The following is a 20,575-nucleotide window of genomic DNA, read 5'->3' on the forward strand; positions in this document are numbered from 1 at the left end:
TTATCTTTCCAATTTTTCCCTTTTTTTTTTTTTTTTTTTTTTTTTTTTTTTTTTTACCCCCTTTCAACTTGGTTTTTAGTTCAGGTTATGATTGAGAAAGAATAGTTTGACTTCTGTAACCAGATTTTAATACCTAGTGTCCAGTTGGTGTCTAGTGACTCGTGATCTTGGCATGCTATAGACATGCACACAGATGTAGCTCTGTGTGTATTTACAAAGAATGGGTTCACTTGCTGTTTAGCTGTGATTTGCAGTTGCTGCGTATAGCTGCATTTTTTCCCCTCTAGTTTTCCTATTGGACTGTTCAGTTGCTGGCTATGTGATCTCTGGTGCCTTTATGAGACTATTGAGCCACTCAAGATATGCCCTTGTTGCCCATTCTTGCAGGAAAATTTGGAAAGAACTGGTCGAAATTCTTTTGGCTTCCACAGAGAGACTAAGTTGACCAGCCAATCAGCACCGATATTTCGTGAGAAGAAACTTGATCCAGCTGGCATGCCGAGACAGATGCTGCCATCACCATCACGCAGGTTTACATCGTATGTGCTACCCACACCAGTTGAGGCAAAGAGTCTTGGTTCTGGGAAAGCAGATTTTGAAGATCCACAACATAAACAAGTGAACAATAACTTGTGGTATTCATCTCCTCTTGATCAGAAGAAATATGAAAAAGTAGTAGCAAATGAGAAATCCTCGGACTCTGTCCTCTTAGACGCACAACAGGTGCTCACAGAGAGCAACAATAATACAAAAAGCAGTCGGTTGCCCCCTCCATTATTGGATGGCTTCTCATCAAAACAGTTTGACCCAAATGTTGCATTCGATACTAGAAAAGTCAAAAGACAAGCTTTCTCTGGTCCAATAACAGGCAAACCGTGGCCGAAGAACCCAAATTTATCTGCCAGTGGTCACATCATTTCATCAGAGTACCCTCTGCCATTTTCTGGGTCTATATTGCGTGCTCCATTGCCTCAGCCAACGTCAATGCCCAAATTATCATCACGTGTTTTACCTACTTTCATGTCGTCGCCTATAATAAGTGAACTTCACGAGCTGCCTCTGCCCCCAGCTCATCTAGCTTCTAAAAGGCTTTCCAATCGCATTGCTCATTCAGGGCCTTTGGTATCCGAAGGTTGTGAGCTACCTACTACAAGCATAGCAAAATCTACACTTCCAATGCCATCTCAGACTATTTCCCGCAGTTATTCTATTCCCTCTGGAAGTCGAGAAGAATCGGTTCTACATTTACCTTTAGAAGCTTCTCAAAATTTGAAGATGACTGAAGGAATTACTTCACCTCCTATAACACCCATTTCATTGCCTGATGTACAACCAGCATCACCCCCTACATCATAGATGACGTATATGCCGGTCAAATGGGAGGTAATTGAGGAACTTGTCATCCAATGCACCTCTGCCAATCTTGTTATTTGATATGATTAGGTGAACGAGAGGTATTTCTACAGGCAAAATGGCTTTAAACTGCATTGCTTGCTTTATGGGGGTTTATGTGTAGGAAAAATGCATATTGTGCCTTGTGATTTGAGATACCTATAAATTAACTCATCTTGATTACAGAATATGCAACCCACCACTTGTGCTTTTGTAAACCCTAGATATTTCCCTTTCATCAACTTAGCCAAGTTCTGGAATTGTTCGCAGGATGCTTTATTCAAAGATATAGATTTTACATGAAAATATTAAGTCAACAAAAATTGGACGACTAAGAATTCTACAGGGTTGGTTTCTTGGAAAGGTGGCCTGAGTATTCTTGAACTGCAAGGTAATATGTTTAGTTTTTCAAAATCTCGAGAATGATTTGCAAATTTCCCTTGTTTACTTCATGTCTGGTTCTTCCCTTTTTCAATATGATTCTGAAGTTGCTTTTTTTGTCATGTCTTGAGTATTCCTTGAATATGTAGTTTAACTCTAGCGGATTACACTTGGAATGCAGGGGGTGCACTGGCGGCATACTTTAGTGCGTATTTGGAATTAATTTACATTGTACATTAATATCAAGCAGAGGACAACTGCAATTTCACCTAGTACGGGCACAAAATCTGTAAATATGATTTTGTACATATTTAGTCTTCTGTTGTCCCAGTTCGGATGGAATTTACCCTGTAAGACCTATGTATGTACATAAATTTTTTGTTCCCTCAAATAATGCTTTGTTTTGCATAGGAAATCATAAAATTTTGCATTATGTTATTTAATGCATAATTAAATTAAATAAAGGAATCTTCACAAGTTCTTTTAACTCCAACTTTCCTGAAAAATTCTAAATAATTAAAGAGTAATGCCGTTTATACCCGGGTGTTTACATGCCCAGTTACACGGCCCCATTGCCCCCCTCACATGGGGGCCGGTCCCACGTCGGGGCCCACACGCGGGACCTGATCCCCATGTGAGGAGGGAGGTGGGACTGGATAACTGAGCGTTTACACACCTGAGTATGAATAGCGTGGTCCATAATTGAAAGGCTTGAACGTTTATTTTTCTTTGTTGAGTGCTAAGTTTTAACTCCAAATTTAAAACTTGACAGGGAAAACGAATCTACAAATTGGGGTTCATAATCACCAAACTCAGCCGTAAATTCAACACTAACATTAAGTTGGCAGTGCTGTAAACACTGCGTTTGTAACTTGTACAGGATGAATATTTTAGTTTTTACTAGTTACACTGGTCACACGGTAGGCTCCACTTGATTAATTACTATAATATTTGGATCTGAATTTGAATTTTGCCACTCGCTCCTCAAGGATTCACCAATGCATCGAGATCCAAGATAGAGGACTCCTTGTCGAATGCCAAGCAGCCATGATGTAACCTATGTTGAGAAGACAATATAAACTAATAAAATCGTCTCCACTCTAACAACTTAATTAACCGTTACGATGAGTAATTTGTGTTTCAACAAAAACCGTCAAACACAGAAAGAGTCCTGGTTAGGTAGTGATCAAAATGTAGCACAGTAGCAGAGCATAAATCATGATAATGCCAAAAGAAAAAGGATGGGTAGTGAGAGAGGCTCAATTTCAAAAACATTGTCAAATTTGTTGTTTGGATCAGATTTGGATATGCCAGCAGTGCAGTCATTTCAAGAAATCACTCAGGGCTAACATAATTCTGAAACAGAAAACCATCTTCCTACCCATTAACATGATAAGATCGTCACATAACATGGAGTCATATGATCATTGCAACTATTTGCGCACAACCTCACAGAGAGCACTTGGGAAAATCACACATCTTGTTTGAACAAGACCATTTGGCAATATGAAGTTATACATACAAGCAAAGCAAGAAATATGTGATTACAGAATTATTGATATTAAGTCGCCTATCCAACTGGAGCTTCACTAGCCTTCACAAATCGACCTTTAAATCTTTTCCTTGTATCAGCTCTTTCCTTCCTTGATTCATACCGTATATGCTTATCATATCTGGTTATAAAACATCATCATTATCAGATACAGCACACTGAAAATCCGTTAGGGGAAAAAAGGTAGTCATGAAGTACGCTGAAATGAAAATAAGAGTAAATAGGTACCTCCGGGTTTTCTTCTTTTCCTTGTACCGTTGCATAGCATTGCTTCTGTTCCTTGCCAGAAGCTCCTTATCAGCCTTGGTTATTGCAGCTGTGGTGCTTTCATTTTTCACCAACCCCGTATGATCCACAAAATTAATGTCTTTTGAGCCACCCGAACTGGGCTTAGAAAGACCTGAACATGATTTTGGCCTTGACACCGGTAAATTATTGCTCTCAGATGTTGCAGGTCCCTGGCTTGCTGTTGGATTATTTGAGGTACTCTATAGTTCAACAAAGTTTGTCATATTATAGCTCCACGTGATATTATTGGACATGAATCCAAAACACATAAGAAAATTTGATTGTCAGCATGTCAGCCCTTCACTATATTTCTTTTGTTTATATTAATTTAAAGACATTGACAACCGATGTTTGACCAAAAAACCCGAAAAAAGGGTATGTTAAAGCATGTGATTCTTTGGATTGATCAGGAGATTGAAATCATATTGTTGCCGCTTAACTTCTTTCGTGCCTATTTCTGATTTATGCGAATTGTGCATTTGTAAGGATTAGATGATGGTAGACATCATTTATCACGAGAATTAAAGTAAAAATTGTTTATATTTTGATATTGGCCACATACCATAAATTTTAAGGTATCACGAGGACAAGACTTTAAGCTATGGACAAAGACCCACAAGGGACACCTGTACTCAGGTCAAGTAGCGCAGCTCGTTTGACAAATAAATTACACGACTACTAAAAATCTGCACATACTAGGTCCCACTTGTACCTCTATTAATCATCCTCTAAAATCAATCCTTCACCAAAAGAATAAACAACATCACTCAATCCTCTTGAATCAAGCTTTTACAAAGCAAAGAGTCAACTCTCCTACACTAATTTAACATAATGTTCAGTCTCTCTTAAAGATTCAAACTTTCAAGAATCAACCAGTCTTTACTTCTGTAACATCTTTCCTGGAGATTTTTCCATTTTACTCTTTTGTTACCCCTTACCATTATGTCTATATAGAAGTTAGGGGTAGTCTTTTCTTGAGTAGACTCGAGGATAATTGAGTGGAATTGTCTGAACATGGCTAAAGATTTGGTTTGACCATAGTTGAGTAGAGTTGTTCTTTCCAAAGTGAAGGCTTGAATCAAGAGATTGAAAGGTTTTATTATAAGCTCATCCTCATTCCTTCAAAAAATTATTCCACTTTTCTATTGAATTTATTATGATCCAAAAGTTTTATAGAACATAATACATTTATTTTATCCGTCTAATTTTGTTTTACTAGTTTCTGAAATGTAGACAAAAAATTGTGTGGTTTTGTCTTCTCAATGATAGCAGGTTTGAATGACAATTCAAAGTAAGTAAATGAAGATGGTAAGCAACGTAACTGTGACGTAATATAAGGGCTGCATAAAGGCATTGGCAGTTGTCAGTGTCTCTCCAAACTGGACAGAGCCAAAGATTTTCTTAATATATTGGAATGGAGGATATGAACTTGAACGTTATATAGTTGAACAATATAATCACTAATGAATCCAATGAAGTGAAAAATAGAAAATCAGAGATGGCCACTGAAGACCACTTACGTTAAAGGGTATGGGATTCTCATGTGCAATTGGAAAGTTTACTCCAGAGAGGGCTACTCCTCTTCTAGCTGCCAAGGATGCACATTTTTGTAGTTCTCCAGAATTTTGCATCGCACCATATTCCAATTCTGATGCACTAGATTCCTCAAGGCCCCTCAATTGTCCCAAATTAAAATCCCATATCTGCAAAACCAACCACAACAATAATGTCCAGTGAATGTTTACCCAAAGGCATTCTTGATATGATCAAACAAACAATGGTTAAACACATATATGAAGGTAAGAAAAGAAAGGAGAAATAGTAGTTTCAGTAAAACAACGATGAGAATTTGAAACAACGATGAGAATTTATTGTGCTATGAGATAAAACGTGTACAAAATGCAAATCCAAAGTCATGAGATAAAAACAGAGCTTAAATTTTCTAAAGCTAACGTAGAACTGAGTAAACTAAGCTCAAGCAAAAAGAGTATGAAAAGTAATGGAACAGACCCAAAATGGCAACTAATATGTTAAACACTTATTTGATCGGGCCGGAAGAAAGAAGAAAGAAAGAGCAAACTTTAACTGGCAAGAAAAACTACAGTTCCTTGGTCCCCTCACATATCTGATTAGCATTTGGTGACAAAATATGCTTAAGAATATCCTCCAAAAAGCACTGTGCTTGTCCAAAATGCCTTCAAAAGAAAGATCATTAACATTATAATAGTACACCTTTCATGACCAGTCTCTAATTAAAGATGTATAGACCTCCAAAAACGTAAACAATATGAATTTTATCCAATCATTCAATCCATAGAAAATTCCATCTTCTCAAACTATCAAGCATTAATCCAACTTGTGATTTAAAATATGCAAGAAATCATTAAAAATACAAGATAATATACAGGGAATATTCATAATTATAATGCAATCGTCAAATTAAAACCTAAATGACAATATTTTTCTGGGAAAAAAGAAGAACAACCTGTGTGCCGTGACCAGATGTGCTTGTATTCCATAACATATTCCCTTCCTCTTTCGGATTAAGTGGCTTTTGCATCATTAGCAATGAAGTAAAACCCCCATTTTGCTGCTGCCTCTCTTGTGGTTGTTCCTGGTATTGCACAATCTCAGTACCCTGATACCTCGGAGTCCCCGGTCCAACCTCCTCCTCCTCCTCCCCACCACCACCACCACCACCACCATCGGCACCGCCATCAGCGAATTCCTGATTATACAGCTGCAATAATTGCTTCAGAATCACCTGCTTCTGCTTCCCACAGTTAGGGCTCCCCTTCATCATCTCCCCACCACAATTCGAGTAAATTGCTGAACCATTCGGCACAATCAGATCCTGCAACATCACCGAGCTGGACAAACCTTCCTTAGTCATCCACGATTCCAACAACCCACCCCACCAACCCGGGTCCGAACCCGAGCTCAAACCCAACGGTTTCTTATCCTCAATTTCCAATCCCCAAGCCGACGCCAGCTCGAGCGCCGACGGGCAACCCGAAAATCCCTCGACCGGAACCCGGTCGTGTGAGGAAGACACGTTGCAGCTACCATGGGCATCCCAATCACATTCCTGGCACAACACCAAGTTGTCGGTGGCGCACCTTACAGAAACGGGTTCCAACCCGCAATTATCACAGATCTGCGAGCGGAGATGCTTCTTGGAAAGGGCGTTGGCTGAGTGCACGTGCTGATCACATGACAAGCACAGCTTGGCCGAATCAGCGCGGCAGTAGATTATTGCCGGGTTATCCCCGCAGTAATCACAAGCCACATGTTCACCTGCTCTGATCACCATAACAATCAGCCAAAAAAAAAAAAAAAAAAAAAAAAAAAAAAAAAAACAAAAAAAAAAAAAAAAAAAAAATCGAAAAAAAAAATCCTAAACTGTTAGTACGAAATTGAAGTATCCTTTGCTACTGAAACTGAGGAGTCAAAAGGGCTGAATTTGTTCATCCATTACCATTCCCACACGTCATGTGAAGTGTATTTTTCTTTTTTATTAATATTACACCCTAATGTTGTTGATGTAACAGACATGAGCGGGCCCCACTTTATAAAATATCTTCCCATTTTTGCTAAGCTGACAAAGCTTTCCTTAATTATAAAAAAAAAAAAAAAAAGGTTGAACCTACGAGTAGCAAATGGGTCGAACAGCTCGTCGGCTCGCGAAAACGAAGCTCGTGGGCAGCTTAGGCTCGTAAAAACACTAGCCCGAGCGCGAGCCGAGAGGGCAGGTTCGGTGGGCGAGCCGAGCGGGCCCACGAGCCCAACTCGTGGCTCGTTGCGGTCACTTTTTCAGTGATCGTTTCGGTCCCTGAATTTATTTTTTATTTATTTATTTTTAAAATTTGTGACCGTTAACGGTTACTGAATTTTTTCAGTGACCGTTTCGATCCTTTAATTTTTATTTTTATTTTTTTCTTCCATCTTCTATAAATAGTGGCATTTAACCACAAAATTTTCTACAATTCACTCTCCACTCTCAATTATCTTTCTCTCAACTCTCTTGTGTTGTGTTGATAGTTGTGCAATTTTTATATACAATTCTCATTTCTCAGTTCTCGCTATATTTATTGAAATTTCATCCAATTTTCATATCTCACTACATTTATACAATTATTCTTTTACTAGTTATTACTTATTACAATTAAACAAATGGATCCACGCACATTTGTGAAAAACTTGTTCGGCGTGGGAGGAAACGAATCGCCTATGACACTGCAAAATCAATTTCGGAATCAATTTGAATGTCTAAATAACGTACCCCTACCTGAAGATATTCCAAAATTGGATCTTCATCTTCATGTGAGCGGCAGTCCAAATTATCCAATTAATTTGGATGATGTTGATGTTCCCGAAGCTGAACACGATCAGGAAGAAGATGCTGAATTAAACATTCCTGATGCGAGGGAAAAGCAAAAGGGGAAAAAACAAGTAAAATGTTGGGATCACTTTAAGTTGATTTCAACGGGAAAAATCGTCAATGGAGTCCCGAATCCAAAGCAGTATGTAAATATTGTCAACAAAAATTGGCATGGCAAAGAGGAATTGGTACCACTCATCTCAATCGTCATTACAAAGATGTGCGGCCAAATACGGACTTATTCCAGGATGTCAAATATAATTTCAATTTGATAGTCCAGACGCCGGTGGTTCTGGTGCACCCCTATCCACATGGGTGTATTCGGAGGAGAGAGCTCGAACCGGAGTGGTAAAGCTTGTTGCTGGTGCTGAGTTGCCTTTGGCATTAATTGATAACCAACACTACGTCTCGTATGTGAAAGAATATCTGCAGTCAAGGTACGTTGGGGTAAGTCGAAACACTCTTCGTTCCGATACAATACAATATTTTATTGAAACAAAACAACAATTAATTATGGATTTGCAAAAATATGGGGGTGTCATATCTTTAACTTCGGATATATGGAAAGGGATTAATAAAAGAGCATATATAGTTGCAACTGTACATTATATAGACCCACTTTGGTGCATTCATAAAAAAATTATTGCTTTTAGAATTATTGAGTTTCCTCACAACGCTAATAATATATTTAATGCTATTATTAGTATTATTAGATAATATCATTGCGAAGGTAAAATTCGTTCATTTACTTTCGATAATGCTAGTGTTAATAAAGTAGTTGTCGATAAATTGCATAGGGTCAACCTGATTTTAGTGAATATTTGTTTCATATCCGTTGTGTATATTATATTTTCAATTTAATTGTCCAAAATGGTTTAAAACATATAAAGGATTAAACTTCAAAATATTAGGAACGCACTAATATATATCACAATCTCTCCAAATAGAAAACAAGCATTTGAGGATTACTGTGCCGAAATAGGAGTGCAAAATGCTAAAACATTTATTAACGACGTAAGTCATAGGTGGAGTTCTACTTACTTGTTATTAAAGTCATGTGAGGGTTTTGAACATTTAATAATTGACTTTTATGACAATAGACATGTTAGAAGTGATGACGAGGGTATGTTGACTGAACATGATTGGCAAATAACTTTGAAAGTTAAAGGATTTTTGACATCATTTTATGAAACCACTAAGATTTTATCGGGCGTTTACTTTCCCACCAGCTGTATGGTGCTTGAAGGTCTTTATATAATTGTAAGAACATTTCATAAATACAAAAATGACCCTGATTTTAGTGAAATTATAATTGTTATGGAATTAAAATTTAGAAAATATTGGGAAGATTTGCCTATGTTATTTCCTTTAGCATGCGTGATGGACCCCCGATATAATTTATCAAGAACTAAATATATAATTGATCAAATTTCAAACGCCTTAACATTTGATACACCTATCACATACAGAAATTTGGAGCAAACATTATGTGAAATGTATGAATTATATGCGAACCGAATGGGTACCAATATTAGTCGGGTACCATCTGCATCTACTCCTTCTGCTGAAATTGAAGAACAATATGCGAAAATATTTAATTTATTTCAAGACATTAATTCGTATAGATATGATTCATATGCAATGTGTTCATCTACTACCACTGTCATGTCGTCACCATCTGTATCTCATTCACATCAAACATCTACGGGCTCAAACCACTGCTGAATTAATTGATTATTTCAACCAAAATATGCCAACAGATAAAACAATTAAAAAAAGTTCAGACGAAGTAATTGAATTCTGGCGAAGGCATAACGACATTGGCCAATTATATCTGCGATTGCAAAAGATCTGCTGACAACTCCAGTTAACACTGTTGCTTCAGAATCTACTTTTAGTGCAGGTAAAAGAGTTTTGAGCGAGTTCAGGAGCCGATTGAAAGAAGATATATTAAAAGCGTTAATGTGCGTTAAGAATTGGCAGGACGCTCATTTTCGACTACAAGATAAATATGACGAAATTGCATGTCGTCAAATAAGTGATATTTGATTTAATTATATTGATGAAACTTTTTTTTCTTATCGTTACTTTTAATTTTCTTTAAAAAATTATATACGCTACAAAAAATTGTTCGTGTACAATTTTAAACTCCCCATATTGAAAATTTAAGTAGCCGATCCAAAATCCGGATAAAGGAGAAGAATTTATATTTTATCCATTTTAAAAAGAGAAATAAAAATAATAAAGATTTCATTTTTATTTTTTTCTATCTCTTTTAGTTAAAATAAATAAATTATTTCCATCAATTTAGTTAAATTTTTGTTAGTACTTGGTACTATTACTACTATATACCTACATTTTAAATTCTTTTCTCGAACAACGATGTGCATATCTTTGCATATAATTTTTGAATTAAATTTCTTCTGAAAATTGAAAGGGTAATCGAATTATTGCCCTTTTAATTGTCAGAAGTCTTTTATTTCAAAGATTATATATAATTTTCGAAGTGAAAGACTTCTATATAATTTTCGAAGTGAAAACTTCTAACAATTGAAAGGGCATTCGATTACCCTTTCATTTTTTAGAAGGAATTTACTTCGAAAATTATATGTAAGGGAACGTGCAGCGTTGCTTGAAAAAATAATTTTTAATACTGTTTTAAATTTTCTTTAAAAAATTGTACACGAACAAACAAACAAACAACACAATTTTTAACTCCGTCTACTCTAAATTTAAGTAACCGGTCCCAAATCTGGATAAAAGAGGAGGGTTTAAATTTTTTATATATAATTTACGATTTAAAAATTAAAATTACTTTTTTATTTTCCAATTTACTTATTTGTTTCCAAAAAAAAAAAAGAAAAACGATGTCTGCTTGCGAGCTCGCCCATTTTTGGACAAGCCGAGCTCGTGCTTTCATGGATCGAGCCGGCTCGGCTCAGCCCATTGACATCTCTAGTTGAACCTCAACCTTGAGCGCCCCTATCGTCCCCATTCTAGAGTTTTGTGAGAGAGGTAAATCGCGGGATGTACCTCAACAGGTTAGAGAATAAAAGCTACTTGTACATTGTGCCTACAATGAGTCCAATTTCATGTCTCAAGAATCGAACCCCCCATATTACGATTGTCAGCAAAGCGTAAATTAATCTCACTCCTACTCTTTGCACTACTGAACTATGCCCCGGGGGCGACAGAGCTTTCCTTATGATACGTTTGGTAATGGGGAATGGAAACGAAGAGTAGAAATTGTTTTCCGCATTTGATTGGTTTAAAATAAAAATCTTTTATATTTTTTGAATTAAGAGTTGAATAAATGCCCTTTAGAAGAATGAGCTAAAAAGTGAAGAATAAGAGAATGTTAATTGACACAAAATGTGAAAATCATTTAGGCCATGTTTGATAGCACTATATTTTCCATGGAAAATGGAATTCAAATTTACACTTCCACTTTTTGACTGTTTGATAGCATATTTTTTCCATGGAATTTGATTTTTTTTTGAAGTTGGAATTTTCTTGGTTTTGCTTGATGGTGGGAATTGGTTTTCAAGGGTACCTTTTTTTTTTTTTTTTTGTATCGGAAACAAATTCTATCCCTAATTGTAAAAAATATTTTCCTTTAATTGACAATTTTCATGTAAAATAAAGTCAAACAAACACCAAAAAATATATGATTTTCTTTGCTTTTTTTTTCAATGGAAATAAATTTTGTCTCCAATACCAGTAAATTTTATCTCTTTAATTGACAATTTTCACGTAAAACAAAACAAAACGAACACCGAAAAATACTTTTATTTTAACATTTTACACGTGAAAAATTATATCAATCAAATACAATAATTCATAATTTCCAGTAAAACAATTTCTAGGCAATTCAATTCCTTGAAATTTGTTTATTTCTAGGCAATTCAATTCCTTGAAATTTGTTTTTTTCTCCACCCAAATTACATATTTGCAATCAAACGAACCCTTACTTTCATTGTGCAAACCATCAATTTTGGCATTTAAACTCGATCGACCATTCTTTGTACAAATCACTGATGTTGTCTCATCCTATGCATTTATTCTAACAAATGATTGCTTACAATCCATTAATGTGATTTGAACAACCGCAATTTATTCAAGACATTAATTGATCATCTTTTCTTGCCTAATCATTTACTTTTGTTGTTCAAATTTATATATGTAAGATCACACTTGGATCTTTTTATACACGAGAAGCAGGTTAATTAAATGAATCCTCACTAGACTTTATCATAGATTTTCTACATTTCAGATTATCTTCATCAATGAAGGGAATTTCAAACTAGGGCGTTATACATTATCTATACTTTGATGGATGAAACGATAAATTTTCCCTAGGATAATGTCCAATTTTGTAGTTATTTGATGAGTTGCATATCAAATTTCAAGTTTGGTGTAGAAATCTCGAGTTTGTTGATCAAACCTAGAATTTATTATGCAAATCTCAAGTTTGCTATGCAAAGGTCGAGCATGTTGGGAAAATATATTGAGTTTTCTCTACAAATCTCGACTTTGTTTTGCAAAAGTATAGCATGCTAGGAAAATATCGACTTCTTGTGCAAATATCGAATTTCTTTGGCAAGTTTCAAGTTTGCTCAACTATCTAATTTCAAACGGGCATAATATTTTATTCCAACTCGAAATTACACTCTATTTTTCCATCGAACTCTAAATTAAATTATCTTTCCATTGATATACTATTCGTCCTCTGGAAGTTAGAGTAACAAAAGTTGACTGGATATTTGCATAGTAAACTCGAGATTTGCTTAACAAATTCGAGGTTTGACTTGCAAACTTAGATTTGGCCTACTAACCTGTCAAATGTCATTGTTGAAATGCAGAACAAGAATTACTTAGAAAATAATTTTTTTCTCTAATTCAAGAAATCAAGATCGTTGCTAAATGTTCGTGCATATACTATAATCAAAGAATAAAAATTTAGTTTGCCCAAATTTGATAATCAATTTTTTTATCGAAATTGAATCACTAACTTCCTACCTTTTAGATCAAGAACCTCTAGTTTTAATTTGAAGAACTTGGGGCTTCAAACATTCGAGACTTCTACGATACTCTCCAAAATTAAGACTGCATTAACGTTTGTGATGCATTCTTTTAATTAAACCAAAATTAAATTCTAGATTGGATGGACCAAGAAAAATAAATTTTTAAATTTTCTCTTCTCAAGAAACGTGACACATTTTCTCTATTTATCTTATGAATTTTCACCCCCTTAAGGACAAAAATATATAGATGGAAAAATTTATCAGAGCTGAAGTTTAACTAGGCCATAATTGGTTTAAGTGTACATGTAGTACTTGAACTTTGATTATAATTATAATTGAGTCCCAAACTTTTAAATAATTATAATTGAGTCCAAAACTCTTTCGAGCTATTATTGAAACATGTTGGGACATATATTATTGTATCTACAACAATTAAATCATCTCTAGTTTACCCTAGACCTTCAATCTAATTATTGATCTTTGAGTAATACTTTCCTCTAACAGTCTGTATACATAAATCATCCACATTCGAGATTCGACATGCGATAGGGCACAAGTTATCGTTTTGTCGATTTACTTAAGTTCTATTTTCTTCAACGATAATATGAACCATTCGTGCTTGTCTAATTTTAGTAGTCATTAACTACTAAGCTCAAATTTATAATAAATTAACGTTCACGAAATTATGATTTCGATTTGTTTTCGCAAGTGTATGGTTCATTAACAAGTAATAAAGTGAAAAATTTGTGTCCGAATATCGCCCCACAGAGATTGAGTAGCCTAATTTTATTTATCTTGGCCTTAACAGAAACGGGATTGTCAAAAGTAACTTTATAACTTAATTAAACCCTAACCTAAACTAGGTATGCAAATGTGTATGACTTGAATGAATTAATATGCAAACTGACGCTTAGATAAACTAAAAAAGCAAATTAAATGTTTGAAACGGAAGTTTGATGTAATCAATGAATATATTATGCACTAGGATCACGAATCCTCAAGTAATGCTTAATTTAACCCTAGTTCTATAATTTGAACACGTTGAAATTATGAAGAATTAATGCTCCTAAATTTATCTAACACTCTCTCTTGAACAGCATTGAACCTACTCTCATATACCACCCGACATTATCTCTATGACGAATGCAAATATATAAGAATGTATGTGATTTTGTGAACACTTAAAGATTCACGCAAGGCGTAACAGTATATTTCTATCCCCTGTCAGACTCTATGATGATTTATGTCTTGTCGAACTATTCCCCTTCTCTCGAATGCAAGAAATAGATCACCACACACACAATCATGGGCACAATAATTATGAAAGAATTTAAATGTATATAAACCATTCAAAATATTCAATACATGTTTTAATGTAAAAAAACATAGAAAAAGGAATAAAAAATCACATTACAAGGTTTAGCGATCTCCTAGTATGGAGAAAATTACAAAATATAATCAACTTGAAGAAATAACATCACCGGATTAATTACTTGCGTGAAATTTCGTTGGTCTTTGTGTTTTTCTTCATTGTTGTGAATCAAAATTCTCTCTAATATGTGTTTTCCCCCTTCCCAATGCGTTCTCTCGGCCCTAGGGTTGTAAAATACCTCCAAAGATTTGTTCCATCAGAATTTCAGTCAAAATAGAAAATTAGAAAATTTTCGTCGCGATTGGCCTGGGCAATCACCTAGGCAAAACCCGGGCAGTCACTCAATTCAAAATTTTCTTCTTGGTAATTATTTTTTAACGTTGGGCAGTCGCCCACTCTAAATAGCTAGATTATCGTCCAGTTATAAAAACTCCCGAATGTTGTATTTTAGCCCCTGAATTCGATTCTTGATTCTTTCAAGTCATTTCTCTTGCATTTTCTATCTTTTGACTTTTATTTGCATCCAATTGAACTCACAGCATCTTTAATCTTCATTTTGTGGTCTAAACAACTATTGAAATGTCGTAATTTAGTCCTCATACTTTGGATTTCCTTATTTTTCTTGTCTTTTCTCTTGAATTCCATCATATTCATCAATATAGTCCTACAAAACAAAAGTATACCGAATTAAGTCATAATCCAAATACATTGGTCAACAATTAGTCATGTTTTGTGTAAAACGCACTTATCATTCAACAAAAATACTTAAGTAGTCATTTGATCCATTTTTTAAGGTGACGATTTTTAATATGAATTCATATTATATACTTTACTCACTTGGAACTTCTCAATTCGCCGAAATATTTGATCAATCAAACTGAACCTATCCATTAGTAGATTAGAGAACTATTAAGCTTATGAAACGATATACTCTATAAAAGGGACTTAGATTGAATACCCGACGATCAAGTGAAAATTAATTTTCCATATAGTCATGCTATAGATACAGACTCGTCACGTTATTCATTTAATACACTTCAAGTTTATTAGTGTCACCTTTGAACTATATTCGCCTTAAGGACAAATCACAATCATAATACTGAATCATTTAACAATGCAAACTTTCTTTATAAGGTGTCAACCTTCATATATTGTTGTAGCATTCTTTGCTTACCCACTCAAGAATTCAACTTATATTATCAAAAGTGATCATTGATACTTTTATTCTCATGCTCAGTACAAATAGAATGTTATAACTTTAAACAAATAACAAATATTTTTTAATTATAAAATTATTATTTTGAAACTAGAAAAAAACATATTATATGGATACACAATCCAACAAACCCCTCACTTTTCTTAAAGTATATGGTGTAATGTCTTACAACCCCATTGCCTTGTAAATATCCTTTGAAAACCTCAACCGACAAGTTTTTTGATGGTCTGCAAGTTTATCCCAATTAGTAATGTTACTGACAACCACTTAGCCTCTACCAATAAAATCTATCAAGAGATAATATTTTTTATTCTATGTATATACCTTTCTCATGACTTATTGGTTCTTTAACATTTGACATTGTCCTACTGTTATCACAATATAGGTCGAGGCGCAGATGTAGGTACCACCTCAATATCCGTTAGGAGTTTCTTGAGCCACACTACATATTTAATAGCTTTAAAAGTTGTTACATACTTGTCTTCCGTGGTGAAATCAACAATGTATGATTTCTGAATAATTCTTCATACCACCATCGTTGAATCTTTCTGTTGATTGAATTCACAGTGCTCACAATAGCAATGATGTTGTAAACGGAGTTTACTTTACCTTCTTGTTGGTTGTTTGCGTTGTCTACAATCTCGAGCATAATGTCTGGATTTGCCACATAGATAACCAAAAACTTTGAATTTCTTATTGATCTTGTTTGGAATTTGTGGATTTTCTACTCTTGAAATCTTTGTTGTATTTGTTTGGTTGATCCACAGAATAGGTTTTGAAAAGGCCCTCATGAAAATGTTCATTTCCATCTCGTACTTTTGACACTTTCTCAATTAAAATATGTTTTTGAATCTTCTTTAAACAATAATCCTTGGAATTTCTTCCCACAACTTCTCCATGAAGATGACAATTTCGCAACGATCGTACCAACTTGAAGGTTTCGGGAAGATTAATCTTCGCGGTCTTCATTTTATTGGCAACGATTGCAACTCATGGACTTATAATAACAAAGGCAATAGTATCCAAAAAAATTGAGATCGAAAGACTTAGAAATAAGAAACGTTTTGTTACTTTCCTCTTCGGTCTTCTATTTGGTTTCCAACGATTCCCATACCTCTTTTGAGGTATTTTTTGTGTAGAGATCATAACGGCGATTGGATAAAGCGTTCAGAATGCGTCATCTATGTATCAATTCACCTTATTCTTTCTTCTTTCGTTCTTCTTTGGTTTTACGGTGTCATTTGAGGTTGGTTTCAACATTGGTGCTAAGTCCAAATCCAAAATGTAGAAGATCTTCAAATCTGTGAGAAGAAACTTCAACTTGTCCTTCCATCTTGTAAAATTTGACCTATCGAATCTGTCAAACCTTACAAAGTCTTGATTTATCATTTTTACAGTAGCCTTGGTTGTCTCATTTTCCATGTTGAAAATATTGTTGAGATTGTTGAACAAAATTGGCAAAAAACAAGAAAAAATTAGCATAAGAATCCATTGAAATGGAATGCTTCTACATGATTATGAATTACTGTCCTCAAACGATATTTATCGCCACCAAGATAAGTGCTTGCAGGCTTTAAAAGACAAATAATTTGGCAGAGTAAACAAACCTTAATTGAAGTTTGAATCAAGCAAACAAACTGGAAAATGAACTTTTAAAATAAATATATAAAACTTTGTTAGATCTTTATTTGGATAAAGGTGTATCAATTTGATGTTTGGATTATTTTCCAACATGAAAACTATCCCTACTTATAGATTATCAATCATCATGCACGAAAATGTGCCGAAAACAAGTCTAAAAGGGGTAAAGTTTGATGAAAAAACACCAGAATTTAAAAGAGAACAATACGTAACTCCTACGTATAAAAATCACATTTCAAAACTAACAAATTTATCAATTTTTTTTTTCAAAATTCAAGTGTATAAATATTATTAATTGAAATTAATTATCCACACCCATCCCGCCCCACCCATAAAAAATTTTCAAAACTTGAAAACCTTTTCTTGAGATCCCACCTCACCCATTGACCCACCCCACCCTACTCAACCCTAACCCTAGGTCCTAAAAAAATTCCAGAATTTAAAATTGAAAATCACATCCCATCCCACGAAACCACCTTACCCAACCCTACCTCCACTTCCCAAAAGATTTTCAAAAATTAAAATGTCGAGACTAGATCCCACCTAAGGAAACCATCACCTATCCTACCTCCACCCTCTCCACACCCCATCACACCCATCCAAAAAAATTTCAAGTCACTGTATATGACCAAGTCCTTGACATGTGTTATCAATGACTAATTTTGGCCAAATTTTTATTTAATGTGACTAACTATGATAAAATTTATATTCAGTATAAATGTTTGTGACCAAATTAATCTTAACTATGACGGTATGTGATAAAATCACAGTCGATTACAATTAACACATAATTGATCACACCTTTCACAATAAATACATACTTGATCATACAGAGTTACCACAAACAAATCTCCATACACCGTAAACCAGTACCATAATCTGCCACTAGTAACCACCACCTTCACCTCCAACTTTACTACATTCACTGACTTGAGTTATTTGTGACTAATTGTGACCAACTTTGTTTTCAGTGTAACTGTCTGTGACCGTATTAGTCTAATATGTAATCAAGTCACAGTTAATACAGATTTGGTCATAGACAGTCACAATGAAAATAGACTTGGTCATACTCGATTTTCGTTGCCACTACCACTTTAGCACTATCACCACTCCAACAATGTCAACTAAATGCTTACCACCAATACCTTCAACAAATCCTAACCACTACCACCAGTATCATCGCATCACTGCCACCACATGAAAGATTTGTTGCTCGTAGCTTCAAGCCATGGTGTACCTTCTTTAAAGCCTCCAAACATCGCCATGCTTGTCAGACTCCACCACTAGCATGACCACCTCTACCTCCTCTACAAACATCAACAAACATTCAGGCATAATAACTTCCCAAATGCACCAAAAATAAGCCAAACACCAGTACAGGCAGACTGTCTTTTAGGCAACAACACCTTTGATGATGCCCATGTCAGAACCACTACCATTGCCATCACCTGCACCAAAACCCACCACCTCCTCCTCCAATCCACCAACCCGCCACCATAACCACCACCACATCCATATCAAATATAAGTTAATATCACCACCACAACCCATACAACATACCACACTACAATTCACAGATTCGCATAACCACCACATATATTCGCACCACCACTACCACAACCCTATAGCCCGACATCACACCACCATCTCACCCAAATCTAACAGTAGTATCGCTAATGCGTAGATCCTCACCAACGTTCTTGCTGTAGTGTTCGTTGCTCGTCACTGCAATGATGTCATCAATGTAGCGACCAACATTTGCACCTCCAACTTGATGAGAAGCTTCGCCGCAATAGGTGATTCTAGATATAGGTTAGGGTGGATAGATCGGTAGGTGTGTGGTGGATAGAGAGAGACAAAATTGGTGAGATGGGATGGGATGGGATGGGATGGGATGGGGTGGCGTGGGGTGGGGGTGATACGTGTATATTAGGTGTAATTAAATTTTTATTAATTTTAATTATTAAAACCTATTTAACACCTGATTTTTGAAATTGGAACTTAATCCCTTTTTTTTTTTGGAAATGAATCTTTAAATATAGGTGTCTACGTAATTTTCCCAATTTAAAACCCTTACGGTCTGTTTGATACAAAATCAGGCACCCGCTCAGTTCATCAAAATTGTTACTATAATTGCAACACAGATGTGGAGCCATTTTTCGATCTTCACCGTTTCTTTTTTCTCATTTTGTTTTTGCTTGTTTTTCTTATGGTTGACCTTTTTCCATCACTCCAAAACCACTGTTCATTGTTAGTTTGAACAATATCCAGCATTAAAAAAATTCCAAAAATGAGTTAGGGAAAGCCTAACCATCCATAATTAAGTTTCCAAGTCATACCTAAAATATGAAGAAGCAAGGGTAGCACCTAGAAGGGACGACTTTCGCTCTCCTACGCAAAATGGTTTCTTTCTAAGTCATGCAAGTCCTTGAAGTTTTCTCCCAAGAAGCGGCCAACTGCGGTCTAGGCAGCTCAAAATTGCAACTCATGTCCTCCATCTATCAAAACTACATATTTTGGTCCTCCCCAATTAGGTCCTACCGCTTCCAATTTGGTCACCTTCATCTTCTAAACACTTCAACTTTGGCTCTTCAACTTTTATTACCCTCAAATATGATCCTCCATGAGAGTGTTCATGCTGGTTGCCAAACTTCTCCACAAAAAAAACAGTCCCAAAAACTTGTGAATTCATTTTAATTGTATCTTCAAGACCTCCAATTAAGTCCTCAAACTTCCCGTCAACCATGGAATTCATCATTTTGTCCAATTTAAGATCCAAAACACTTCCTTAATTCCACTTCAAGTTGGGTTTTCACCTATATAAGCAATACAAACACAAAATAAAGTAGAAATTCGATCAAAATTATATTAATCAAGTTTAATGTCAAGATAAGTTTGTAAAAACGATTATCAAAATTTCTTTTCAGGTTCTTTTATTATTTATTTAATTTTATTTCACTTCTAATAGGTTGAGCTAGAATCCGCATAAGCCTTAGATAATGCAACTAGCCAATTGTATATCAAGCACAGTTATGCATTTTCGAGAGTGCGAGATACATTCATACAATTCCAAATGCCCAAAAATTGTTTCCATTGTTCAATATAAATGCAAGTATACAGACACAATATGGGTATGAGTTTGTCATTCAAATATACTTTCAAATATGAATATACTTATATTTCCTGCAATATTTCAGATTTTTAGAAGTTTATAGAAATTTCTTGGTGATAATTTTGAGTTTTTATGATTTTTTGGAAATAAAAATTAATTCTATATTTTGTGAGGACTAAAGGAGAAAACAAATAATTAGATTAATTGCATCCTAGA

At 35.0% G+C, this 20,575-nt stretch overlaps 2 protein-coding genes across 3 annotated transcripts in view; one reads left to right on the forward strand and one right to left on the reverse strand.

Moving 5' to 3' along the window:
• Positions 1 to 2,181, forward strand: part of LOC111395254 (uncharacterized protein At2g33490-like) — a 25,759-nt gene extending 23,578 nt beyond the window's left edge. The window contains exons 15-16 of the mRNA XM_023021239.1: positions 388 to 1,783; positions 1,955 to 2,181. Coding sequence (XP_022877007.1) covers positions 388 to 1,356 — 969 coding nt within the window. The 3' untranslated portion in view covers positions 1,357 to 1,783; positions 1,955 to 2,181. The remainder of the gene's footprint in view (positions 1 to 387; positions 1,784 to 1,954) is intronic.
• A 949-nt stretch (positions 2,182 to 3,130) lies between these two features.
• On the reverse strand, positions 3,131 to 7,095 carry LOC111396107 (zinc finger protein CONSTANS-LIKE 14-like). Of its 2 annotated transcripts, XM_023022399.1 has the most exons (5): positions 6,099 to 7,095; positions 5,134 to 5,316; positions 4,936 to 4,992; positions 3,554 to 3,813; positions 3,131 to 3,446 (listed from the first exon to the last, which is right to left on the reverse strand). In XM_023022399.1, exons 1-5 carry the CDS (start codon positions 6,924 to 6,926, stop codon positions 3,344 to 3,346), a joined length of 1,431 nt encoding a protein of 476 aa, XP_022878167.1. In that variant the 5' UTR covers positions 6,927 to 7,095; the 3' UTR covers positions 3,131 to 3,343. The 2 variants fall into 2 exon arrangements, with proteins under 2 accessions (XP_022878167.1, XP_022878168.1); XM_023022400.1 differs by lacking the exon at positions 4,936 to 4,992 and having other exon boundaries at positions 6,099 to 7,092.
• Positions 7,096 to 20,575: the final 13,480 nt, after the last annotated feature.

The sequence above is a fragment of the Olea europaea genome, chromosome 6, assembly GCF_002742605.1.
Source record: "Olea europaea var. sylvestris chromosome 6, O_europaea_v1, whole genome shotgun sequence".
Taxonomy (NCBI): Eukaryota; Viridiplantae; Streptophyta; class Magnoliopsida; order Lamiales; family Oleaceae; genus Olea; species Olea europaea.

Bases quoted from the DNA above. Each gene is read 5' to 3' on its own strand.
- LOC111396107 (XM_023022399.1), bottom strand. From the start codon at position 6,926: ATGGTGATCAGAGCAGGTGAACATGTGGCTTGTGATTACTGCGGGGAT. The intron at 4,993-5,133 runs GTAAGTGGTCTT...GGCTCTGTCCAG, and splicing joins AGAATCCCATACCCTTTAAC to TTTGGAGAGACACTGACAAC. The intron at 3,447-3,553 runs GTACCTATTTAC...TTTTATAACCAG, and splicing joins GAAAAGAAGAAAACCCGGAG to ATATGATAAGCATATACGGT.